The 13,027-nt window shown below is 39.8% G+C and overlaps 1 protein-coding gene across 2 annotated transcripts in view; it reads right to left on the minus strand.

The window, feature by feature from the left end:
• Nucleotides 1-13,027, minus strand: part of LOC102961764 (programmed cell death 6 interacting protein) — a 73,919-nt gene that overhangs the window by 35,599 nt on the left and 25,293 nt on the right. The window contains exon 7 of one of the 2 annotated variants that reach the window (XM_042957031.1): nt 10,813-10,944. In XM_042957031.1, coding sequence (XP_042812965.1) covers nt 10,813-10,944 — 132 coding nt within the window. The remainder of the gene's footprint in view (nt 1-10,812; nt 10,945-13,027) is intronic. The other variant, XM_042957032.1, reaches the window with a different exon arrangement.

Below are 13,027 nucleotides of genomic sequence, written 5' to 3' on the forward strand. Positions count from 1 at the left end.
CCTCCTCTCTCTGCCCCTCCCCCATTTGTGCAGTCTCTCTCAAAATAAATAAACTTAAAAAAAAAAAAAAAGGAATAGATTTTTTTAAAAAGGTCTACTCTCAGGCACCTGGTGGCTCAGGTGGTTAAAGCATCTGACTTCTTGATCTCAGCTAAGGTAATGATCTCACGGTTCATGACACTGAGCCCCGTGTCGGGCTCTGCACTCACAGTGCAGAGCCTGCTTGAGATTTTCTCTCTCCCTCTCTCTCTGCCCCTCCCCCGCTCACGCTCTTTCTCTAAATAAACATTTAAAAACAAAAATAAAAGGTCTACCTTCATAATTCATAAGATGAGCATATGCCTCACATAAATTTAGAGCTTAAATTACATTACTTAGGTGGTTTCAAATATAATAACAGCAGATAACAGAGGCAATGAAGCCAAAGGCATCATCAGGGATAAATTCAGTGCTTAATGCTTGAGATCTGCCAATCTGCCAGAAAGACCTAAAACTTCTTAAATTTTGCATTTAACAAGACTCTATGTATATAAAGTTACAATGAGAAATTGATAAACTTACCCCTCATCAGAGGGGAAGATTTTAACACTCCTGTCTCAGCATGACAGACCAAGTAAACAAAAAAAAATGTAAGATTATAGAAGATGTGAATAACATAATTAATGAGTCTGACCTACCAGACATTCAGAACCCTGGACACCACAACTAGAGAATATAAAGTATTCTCAGGCATATAAAGAACATCTATAGAGAGTAACCACAGGAGAGAAAGCAAATATGAAACAGCAAAGTTATAGAAATACAAGAATGGTTTAAGAAAACCTATTTATGTATTATCCAAATAATAGATTTAAATTTTTAAAAATCAAATTATTTCCACAGATACTGAAAAGCATTTGATAATATTCAATATTCATCACTGATCTTTTTGAAAATCTTAGTAAAATCAAAATAGATATCCAATTCATTAACATGATAAAATCTCAACCCCCAAACCTGCTAACATACTTAGCAGAAAATATTCCTGTAGCCAAAATGAAACAGTATCATCAACAACCTTAGAATGTGTCAAAACATCTAGATAAAAAAATGAAATTAAGAGGTATAAACAAGGTATAAAGAAAAGGAAAAAATGATCATCTACAGATGATGTTTTATACACCAGGAAAACCTAAAAAAGTCAACTGAACTATTCTAAATAAGAGGTAGCTCACATGCAAAATCAACAGAGCAAAACAAAAGCTACATCTTTAGTTATACTAGGAGATGAGAAAGGGCACAAATTTAAATCGCTTTTCAAATGTGATTCGTAAATATGTGGTCAAACACTCCCCTCAAATAGCAAAGTTGGTACTAGAATGATAAGATACACCAAGTACACTGGGGAAAAAAAGGGATTGCTAAGGGCCCACCCCCGTGAGTGAAAAGGACTTGAAGCAAATTTGAAAACAATGAAACGGAATAAGGAAACAAGTGCCAACAGATGATAAAGGCAAAGCCAACTGGTCCTCATCAGCCACCAAGAGGTCGCAGGAAAAATGGAGTGCTGAGAGGCCTCATCCCGACAGGGAACTGCTGAGAGCAAGAGGCAGGTTAATCGAGGGCAGGGAGGCCGGGGGAAGCAGATAGGAGGAGTGAAACCAGGGAAAAAGAAGAAAGGGGGCAAGCACTCCAACAGGTCCGCAAAATAACAGACTCTCAGAGCGGACACAGCACCTCGCAAAGGAAAGGCCGTGAGGGATTCAGGGAAACACAGGTACGGAGGAAGAGTCCTTCCTCAAGCAGGCTAGGCTTTGAGAGCCAAAGAAGTGAAGCCGAGGAGGGAGCCCCGACACAAAGAGGCTCAGAACGCTACCACACGACCGGAGGGGGGCATGCCCCCACTCAGGAGCCTCTTGCGACTCCTCTACCTAAAATCAATCTCATCCAAACACAAGTAACGGAAAAGGCATCCCATCTGCTTCAACACAAAGAAACCAGAAGGAAAAGGATGAAAATGAGCATGTAACTTTCCAATAGGTAATGAAAATTCACCAAGGAAATATTGTCACAAAGCAGATGAAAACAGCATGCTGAAAAACCTAAAATAAACTAAAAACTTAAGCATATAATCACAGTATCAAAAGAACACAAAACGCGAACAGAGGACCAGATGGCCTAGACAACAGCAGGTGATAGCAGACAGTAAGAGAAATGTGGAACAGGAACTGACAGAACTCAGGCAAGAAAGTGAAGAAAAACTCAAAATCATTTTTAAAAAGATTGAAATATGGGGGCGCCTGGGTGGCTCAGTCCGTTGAGCGTCTGACTTCCTCTCAGGTCATGATCTCACAGTTTGTGAATTCGAGCCCCATGTCGGGCTCTGCGCTGACAGCTCAGAGCCTGGAGCCTGCTTCAGATTCTGTCTGTCTGTCTGTCTGTCTGTCTATCTCTCTCTCTCTCTCTCTCTGCCCCTCCCCCACTCACACACTCTCCTTCAAAAATAAACATTAAGAAAATGTTTAATAAAAAATATAAAAAGATTGAATATTTACACAAGTAACAAAAAAGGGGTAACAGACATCATGTAAGAAACACACAACTCAATATGGCAGGCAAGGAGAGGGAGGTGGTTACCAACTAAAGATTGGTAAGACACAGCTGCCAGATGCCACGTGAGGACCTTGTTCTGCACAGACCAGCTGTGAAAGAACACTACAGAAAACGTCTTGGAAAACTAAACTAGGTTTCAGTAATATTACATTACTAGTATTAATTATTAATCAGTATTAACTTTGCCAGGTGGGCAGACATTATAGTTTTAGGGCTTTTTTTTAAGTCTTATCTATCAGAGAGATATGACTTGGTTTTGTTTTTTTTAATTTTTAATTTTGATTTTTTTTCTCTTTTGTTTCCTTCTCTTCACTCTTTTCCCTTCTTTTTCTTTCTACCCTCCTCTTGTTTTTTCTTCCCTTTGGAATCTAGCTCGTAGTTTCTGATTTGATTTTTGGTCAATTCTTATTCTGCTTGTTTGATCAGGCATTTAAATCTATTCTTTATATACCTTTTCTTTTTTAAATTTTTTTAATGTTTTTATTTATTTTTGAAGGAGAGGGAGACAGAGCATGAGTGGGGGAGGAGCAGAGAGAGAAGGAGACACAGAGTTCAAAGCAGGCTCCAGGCTCTAAGCTGTCAGCACAGAGCCCGATCCCGTGAGATCGTGACCTGAACCAAAGCGGGACGCGCAACCGACTGAGACACCCAGGCGCCCCTTTTTATTTTACATTTTATATCTCCTTCCTATTTTCTTCTCTCTCTGGATTAAGCCTTATAGTTTCTTTGATTCTCTGCCTGGTGTTTTTTTTCCACCCCTTTCATTTCTTTGTACAGGCTAAGGTTCCCCCGCCTTCACTTTATTTTCCTTTTGTCCAGGGTTGCTTCAACGGACAAAGCCACGCACACCTGGTGGAAGGTCCGAACAATCCACCACTAAAGCAGCGGGACAGAACAGCCAAAGATGCAGCAACAGAGCGCAGGCAACACAGTCAAAAGACACCTTCTGAAGCGCCAGGCCCTGCACAGCGTATGACCCCTTTTAAAATACGGTAGTACTCACAGGTGCAGGACACTTAACAAGCGATTAGAACCCGTAAAAGACAGAAACCTAGCCAAATAGATGAAACGGAAAAATTCTCCTCAAAAGAAAATCCAGGAAGAAATGACGGCCAGAGAACCGCTCAAAACAACATATCTGAACAAGAATTTAGATTAATAGTCTTAAGACTAATAGCTGGGCTTGAAAAAAGCATGGAAGACAGCAGAGAATCTATTGCTGCAGAGAGCAAAGATCTAAGGTATTGTCACAATAAATGAAGAAATGCTATAAATCAGGTGCAAAATAAACTAGATGCAGTGACAGCAAGCATGGAAGAAGCGGAGGAGAGAATGTGTAAAATAGAAAATAAAATTATGAAAAATGATGAAGCTGGGAAAAAAGAGGGAAAAGAAATTACTAGATCACAAGAGGAGAATTAGAGACCTAAGTGACTCAAGGAAACGAAATAATATCTGTATCCTAAGAGTTCCAGAAGAAGAAGAAGAGAGAGAAAAGGGCAGAAGGTTTATTTGAACCAATTATAGCTGAGAACTTCCCTAATGTGGGGAAGGAAACAGACATCCAACTCCAAGAGGCACAGAGAACTCCCCTCAAAATCAAAATCAGACCTACACCGTGACATATTATAATGAAACTGGCCAAATACAAAGATAAAGAGAGAATTCTGAAAGCAGCTCGGGACAAACGGGCCTTAACCTACAAGGGGAGACACATAAGCATAGTAGCAGACTTGTCCACTGAAACCTAGCAGGCCAGAAGGGAGTGGCAGGAAATAGTCAATGTGCTGAACAGGAAAAATATGCAGCCCAGAATCCTTTATTCGGCAAGGCTGTCACTGAGAATAAGAAAGGTAAAGGCTTTCCAAGACAAACAAAAACCAAAGGAATTCATGACCACTAAACCAGCCCTGCAGGAGATCCTAAGGGGGACTCTGTGAGTGGAAAGCAGCAAAGACTACAAAGGACCAGAGACATCACCACAAGCATGAAACCTACAGGTAACACAATGGCACTAAATCCGTATCTTTCAATAACAACACTGAATGTGAACAGACTAAATGCCCCAAACAAAAGACACAGGGTATCAGAATGGATAAAAAAACCAAGATCCATCTATATGCTGCCTACAAAAGATTCATTTTAGACCGGACGACACCTGCAGACTGAAAGTGAGGAGATGGATGTCAAAAGAAAGCTGGAGCAGCCACACCTATGTCAGACAAACTGGATTTTTTTTTTAATTTTTTAATGTTATTTATTCATTTTTGAGAGAGAGAGAGAGAGAGAGAGAGCACACAAGCAGGGGAGGGGCAGAGAGAGGGGGAGACACAGAATTTGAAGCCAGCTCCAGGCTCTGAGCTGTCAGCACAGAGCCCGACATGGGGCTTGAACTCACGAACAGTGAGATCATGACCTGAGCTGAAAGTCAGAGGCTTAACTGACTGAGCCACTCAGGCGCCCCTGATCAAACTAGATTTTAAAACAAAGACTGTAGCAAGAGATGAAGAAGGGCATTATGTCATAATTAAGGGGTTAATCCATCAAGAAGAGCCAATAATTGTAAATATTTATGCCCCCAATGTGAAGGCACCCAAATATATCAAGTAATCGCAAACGTAAACATATTGATGATAATACCGTAGTTGTAGGTGACTTCAATACTCCCCTTAAAACAATGGACAGATCATCTAAGCAGAAAATAAATAAGGAGACAATGGCTCTGAATGACACACTGGACCAGACAGACTCAACAGATATATTCAGAACTTTTCATCGCAAAGCAGCAGAATACACATTCCTCTTGAGCGTACAGAGAACATTCCCCAAAAGTGATCACACACTAGGTCACAAACAGCCCTCAGCAAAAATAAAAGGACTGAGATCGTACCATGCATACTTTGAGATCACAACACTACGAAAGTTGAAATCAACCACAAGAAAAAATTGGGAAAGGCCCCAAATACATGGAGGTTAAAGAGCATCCTACTAAAGAATGAATGAGTCAACCAGAAATTAAAGAAGAAATTTAAAAATACATGGAAGCAAATGAAAATGAAAACATGACAGTCCAAACCCTTTGGGATCCAGCAAAGGCAGTCCTAAGAGGAAAATACACTGTAATCCAGGCCTATCTCAAGAAGCAAGAAAGGTTCCAACTGCACAACCTAACCTTACACCTAAAGGAGCTAGAAATACAGCAGCAAAGAAAGCCCAAAGCCAGCAGAAGAAGAGAAATAATAAAGATTAGAGCAGAGATTAACCATATAGAATTTAAAAAAAACAGCAGAACAGATTAGTGAACCTAAGAGCTGGTTTCTTGAAAGAATAAACAAAATTCGTAAACTCCTAGCCAGACTTCTCAAAAAGAAAGAGAGGACCCAAATAGATAAAATCATGAATGAAAAAGATCACAACCAACACCACAGAAATACAAACAGAATTTTGTATTTCATTTTTTTTCCTTTTTTAAATTTTTTTTAACGTTTATTTATTTTTGAGACAGAGAGAGACAGAGCATGAACGGGGGAGGGGCAGAGAGAGAGGGAGACACAGAATCTGAAACAGGCTCCAGGCTCTGAGCAGTCAGCACAGAGCCCGACGCGGGGCTCGAACTCACGGGGCCGCGAGATCGTGACCTGAGCCGAAGTCGGACGCTTAACCGACTGAGCCACCCAGGTGCCCCCAGAATTTTGTATTTTAGAGAATACTATGCAAATTATATGCCAACAAACTGGACAATCTGGAAGAAATGGACAAATTCCTAGATACCCACACACTACCAAAACTCAAAAGGAAAGACATAGAAAATTTGAACAGACCCATAACCAGTGAAGAAATTCAATCAGTTATCAAAAATCTCTCAACAAATAAAAGTCCTGGGCCAGATGGCTTCCCAGGGAAATTCTACCAGACATTTAAAGCAGAGTTAATACCTACTCTTCTCAAGCTGTTCCAAAAAATAGAAATGGAAGGAAAGCTTCCAGACTCATTCTATGAAGCCAGCATTACCTTGATTCCAAAGCCAGACAAAGACCCCACTAAAAAGGAAAATTACAGACCCTGATGAACATGGATGCAAATATTCTCAACAAGATACTAGCAAATTAAATTCAACAGTACATTAAAAGAGTTATTCACCATGATCAAGTGGAATTCATTCCCAGGCTGCCAGGGCTGGTTCAATATTCGCAAATCAATCAACGTGGTTCCATATTCACAAATCCCAAAATTTGTATGGAATCACACAAGACCCCAAAGAGCCCAAGTAATGTTGAAAAAGAAAACCAAAGCTGAAGGCGTTACAATCCTAGACTTTAGCCTGTATTACAAAGCTGCAATCATCAAGACAGTCTGGCACAAAAACAGACACACAGACCAATGGAATAGAATAGAGAACCCAGAAACGGACCCACAAACATATGGCCAACTAATCTTTGACAAAGCAGGAAAGAGCATCCAATGGAAAAAAAAAATAGTCTCTTTAGCACATGGTGCTGGCAGAACTGGAAAGCAACATGCAGAAGAATGAAACTGGACCACTTACACTATACACAAAAATAAACTCAAAATGGATAAAAGACCTAAATGTGAGATAGAAAACCATCAAAATCCTACAGGAGAAAACAGGCAGCAACTTCTTTGACCTCAGCCACAGCAATTTCTTATTTGACATGTTTCTGGAAGCTGAGAAATAAAAGCAAAATTGAACTACTGGGACCTCCTCAAGATAAAAAGCTTATGCACAGCAAAGGAAACAATCGATGAAACTAAAATGCAACCAATGGAATGGGAGAAGATATTTGCAAATGACATATGTAATAAATGGTATCAAAAAATCTATAAAAAACTTACCAAACTCAACACCTGAAAAACAAATAATCCAACGAAGAAATGGGCAAAAGACATGAATAGATACTTTTCCAAAGAAGACATCCAGATGACAGACAGACACATGAAAACATGCTTAACATCGCTATCATCAGGGAAATATAAATTAAAATCACACAGAGATACCACCTCACACCAGCCAGAGTGGCTAAAATTAACAACTCAGGAAACAACAGATGTTGGCGAGGATGTGGAGAAAGGGGAACCCTCTAAGCTCTGTTGGTGGGAATGCAAACTGGTGCAGCCACTCTGAAAAAGTGTTGAGATTCCTCAAAAAATTAAAAATAGAATTACCCTATGAACCAGCAATAGCACTACTGGGAATTTATCCAAAGGATACAGGAGTGCTGATTTGTAGGGGCATATATACCCCAATGTTTATAGCAGCGCTTTCAACAAGAGCCAAATATGGAAAGAGTCCATATGTCCATCATAACTGTTGGAAGTCATACACACACACACACACACACACACACAAATGGAATACCACTCAGCGATGAAAAAGAGTGAAATCTTGCCATTTGCAACAATGTGGATAAAACTGGAGGGTATTATGCTAAATGAAGTAAGTCAGTCAAAGAAAGATCTATGATTTCACTCATAGGTGGAATTTGAGAAACTTAACAAAAGACCATAGGGGAAGGGAAGGAAAGGTAAGTTACAGACAGCGAGGCAAACCAGAAGAAACTCTTAAATACACAAAACAAACTGAGGGTTGATGGGGGTGAGGAAAATGGGTGATGGGCATTGAGGAGGGCACTTGTTGGGATGAGCACTGGGTGTCTATGTAACTGATGAATCAAGGAATCTACTTCTGAAGACATGACTAGTCTGTATGTTAGCTAACTTGACAATAAAATTTAAAATGATAATATATAAACAGAAGAGAAATAAAAAACAACCATGAATAACAGAAGACTCATGCTTAGGTTCAACAATTGTTACCAATTTGCCATATTTGCTTTACCATTTTCACATGGGAGGGGGCTTTTTTGCAGAATCATTTGGAACTGAAGTTCGGACACCATGAGCCTTCATCCCCAAGTACTTCAGCACATATCTCCTGGTAAGAAGAGTCTCCTTAAAACCTACAAACTGCTGTCACAACTAAGAAAAAACAATACTTTCGCAAAACCAGTTTCACCATCTCACTTGGTCCCTCATTAATGAATTAAATAAATCGGACACACATCCATTCTATTGAGACACATTTTTGTATCCATATATCTGTACGCCTTTTTCACAGCCATACTTTGTCAGTGTTAGGGATTCCACCAAGATGATCAGGTATACAGGCTTCTGTAGCCAAATAAAGGGCACTATCCTGGTAGGGCATCTCATGAGCCCTACACGCCCAGCCACAATTTGTCTTGGCCCCAGATGTAAATTCCAAGCAACAGTCTTAACTTTGCTGTTATTTTATCTGCTGTGTTGTATTTCCCTGACATTTCCAATGTTTTTTTTTTTTTCCCCACTGCTCACAGCAACGACTGAAAAGCTGGTTTCTCGGTAGGACCATGTAATGATCTTTATCAGGTTCATGGGGTACTTTGAGCCACAGACTACAGAGATTAGGGTTTCTTGGTCATCTTTTTTTTTTTTGTCTATTTGTTCTGTTTGCCTATTTCTGAGTTCAAATCAAGCAACAACGACAACAAAATCTCAGGCCTAGAAAGAGGCACGGCCCTTTTGTGCTAACTTCTGACCTATGACTAACGCTATAAAACTGAAGCTACAAACGCTTACGCGTCTGTAACTGGAAAAAGTCTTTATCTCTCACTGCTCAAGGTTGAAACAGTTTCCTTTTTCCACACGGGACTTTAAATATCAAAATTTCAAAAAGAACTCTTACGTGACTGGTTTAATAGACAGAGACACTAAGTAAGAGCTTACTTGAAACTAATAGTCCTAGAATTCTAGAAAATAAAGAAACTAAATTTCTAATACTTTAAATTTGCTAGACTGAAAAAAATCCTTCCCATGGAAACCCCTTTTTCAGAAGCATTTTTATGTAAGAATCTAAGCTACCGTAATCAAAGTGAACTCTGGACAAATGAGATATGTTGGAATATCTGTGTTTTATTAAAAAAAAATATGCTTTTCAAAACATAAATAAAAAGTATGCCTTTCTTTGATTTCGTCCGTTGTGAAGTGTAAGCACACATTTTCTTTTTTATAAGACTTGGGGTTCTTCTCTCATAAAAAGACAAATTAATCTGAACTTCCTAAATAATACTTGCAGAGTATCTTCTAACATCCAGGCCATATTTAAAATTCCCTAACAGTCCTCTCCCTACCCTCTGCTTACCAATACTCAAAATACAAACGACTCCTATAAACAGCCCTTGCCCCTCTCATGACATTGACCCAGGTTCACAGCAGGCTTCTGCCAACCTCAATGCTGAGAGGACGGACAACCGCACAGACGGCACTCTGCTGTTTACAGGATCTATTCACAGATACAGTTGACCCTGTGCAAGGCAGGGGTTAGTGGCCCCGACACCCTCCCCCACAGTGGAAAATCTGCTACAACTCTGGGCTCCCCCAGAGCTTAATTACTATCAGCCTACTGTTGACCAGAAGTCTTACCTGTAAAATAAACAAATAACATATATTTTGTACGTTACATGCTTTTTATGCTGTATTCTTATAATAAAGTCAGCTAGAGAAAAGAAAATGCTAAAATCACGGAGAAGAGATGACAGATTTACAGTTCTATAAAAAATCTGTGTATAAGTGGATCCACACAGTTTAAACCGGGGCTGTTCAAGGGTCAGCTGTATTACACTGTCGTCCCCTAGCGGTGGAACTGCATATCCCAATTCAGACAAAGGGTGTGCCACGAGTTAAGCAGCTTGGTAATTAATTTAGACTATTTTATATTAAAACAGGGAGGAGCACCTGGGTGGCTCAGTAGGTTAAGCGTCTGACTCTTGATTTCAGGTCAGGTCATAATGTCACAGTTCGTGGGATCGAGGCCCGCGTCGGGCTCTGTGCTGACAGTGCGTATCCTGCTTGGGAATCTCTTCCTCCCTCTCTCTCTGTCCCTCCCCCGCTCGCATGTGTGCTCACACGCTCTCTCTCAAAATAGATAAATATTTAAAAAATGGATAAATAAGAGAACTGAATGAAAATCTTACATAATTTTTTCGATACAACATAAGACTTCAAAAAGCACCCAGCACATAAAACTTAAGGATAAAAACAATCACTTTTCTCTGCTGATAGGGGCAATGAGTAGAAAAGGTTTTTATGAACAAACCTGGGAATCTCACGAAGGAAAAAAAGAGAGAGCCAAGTGACTCAAGTATTTATTTCCAAGAAACTCACCTGTAACCTTGCAATCTCTTCTCCAAATTTCTTCTGCTGTTTTGCCAGGATAGACTGGTGGTACTCAGCATTGGCCTGCATGATACAGTGCTTTGCAGCCAAGACAGGGAACACCTCCTGGAAATAAAAATACTGACCAGGGGAGAGTCCAACCACACAAACCACCACAGACAACACGGGATGCAGGAAGAAAAAGGAAAAGGAGACAGAAATTAGAAATCACCCCATTAATGGTTTAGAGACAGGTTAGTCATTAGGTGTAAACAGAGAAGACAACATGATTTTGCAGGAACTGAAGTCAACGAATTCAATTTTTTTCTTCCAATTAAAATTAAGGGGTTTTGTTTTTGGGGTTTTTTTTGCACTGTTAAGTGAAGCCAATTTAAGTTTTTATAAGGTCTTCAATCAAGCCATGAAGTCAACATTTTGTTTACAAAGAAGAAAGGAAAGCATGCATTAGGAAGAGAAGGAGAACAGACATTCACAGAGGAATACCAAGCACGAGGCTTTAGAAGCTTTCTTAGGAGTCCTTACCCAGCCCTTAGAGTTAACTAAACCACCATTACTCACATATACTAATGAAAATGCTCTATAGCTGACTGTTTCATCGTGTTTTTAAAAGACAAAAGACAGTAAATTAAGTTCCCACTTAAATTCATATCTAAGAGACTTTTTAATAAAGATGATTTCTAGCCATAGAGAGACTATTTAGTATACACACTAACATTTCAGATTACATACTCAGAAACACATAGCAAACAAACACACTAAGTTAATATCTAATACGATAAAGTGTTATTTTGCCCTAATTTGTTTTGAAGAAGATTCCAGTCAAAATTCATTTTAAAAGATCCAAACATATGAACCAAGAAGCACTTATATCGGAAGATGCTCTTCCAAAACGGCAAATCGCAGCCTGCAACCTCACTGTCTTTAGGAGTACGTGCCACAGGAAACCCAAGACTTAAACTAGGCAATCGCTGTCCAGACAAAAATAGGAAAGAATCAAACACTGGATTACCGCCTGGTACGCTTTCCTGGCTCCCAGGGAGTCACTTCCTAGCTTCCTGGATCACTACTTGCAGATATTCCAGTTTTACGACTAGAATATGAAGACACCTTATGAGCTTTATTAGTCAAACGGCAAAAAGACATCTAAATCTCAGACTGTACTCAGGCCAGTTCTCAAGGTAAGGCTGGAGCAGCTTGGTGTTTTAACCGGAGATTCTCCAGGAATACCAGGAATGCTGCAGAGGGAGTTTCCAAGTCTCTGAAGGTGCCATTCTTCTCTCGGTGACACGACTGAACTAATGGCCCAACAGGATGTTACGGGACACTGTGCAGCCGAACGTGAAGTCTCTCGGATGAAAACAAGGTGAGAGAAGATCCCAAGGCTCTTTTCAGGAGTAACAGTATTAACATCCAAGAGTCCTGGGCAACTTTCTAGTAACCTCTTGGTGTATTTTAAATCTCCAGCAATTCCCTCACATCAATCCCTAATTCTCTGACTAAACTAGAGTGTGCCGTTGATGTATTTATGCTTTTTTACTTCACCACGAAACTGTCTGCAATTTCATAATTTACAAGGCTTCCTGAATGACTTATAGATCAATAAATTCAGGGCGCCCGGCTGGCTCAGTCAGAAGAGCACGCGACTCTTCATCTCAGGGTCGTGAGTTCCAGCCCCATGGTGGGTGTAGAGATGACTTAAATAAACTTTAAAACAATAAAATAAATCAATAAATTCTCCTAGAAAAGATCATGTAACAAAAACCATATGCTATTATCATACAGACAAAACGAATTACCTGAACGTTTCTGAAAGAGTAGTTGAAACGCACTACATTTCCCTCAATCTGTAAGTTTCCTTTTAAATCATTCTGAGTTTACGCATCAGTCTAATCATATGCTTTGCGTTTGACCGTCACTGACTAGTCTTTTCAAATGCCACTTCAGAAAAGCTTACAGTAAAACAATTAATATTTTCTCTGATGTGCGGCAGCAGGTAGGCGGTTGTTTTCCTTAGCTGTACAGCAGCAGCCCAATTTTCTATCTCTGTTGGCAAAACTTAATTCTAAGCAAAGTCCTGGACGAACCTGCTTTCTTTTCCTTTTGTCTTTATGTCTGTTTTGTGCTTTAAGACTCATCTTTAAGAAAACAGGACAATAATTAAAAGTGCAAATACTCAACATGCACGCGTATCCATGCTTGTAGC

The sequence above is a fragment of the Panthera tigris genome, chromosome C2 (assembly GCF_018350195.1).
Source record: "Panthera tigris isolate Pti1 chromosome C2, P.tigris_Pti1_mat1.1, whole genome shotgun sequence".
NCBI classification, from domain to species: Eukaryota; Metazoa; Chordata; class Mammalia; order Carnivora; family Felidae; genus Panthera; species Panthera tigris.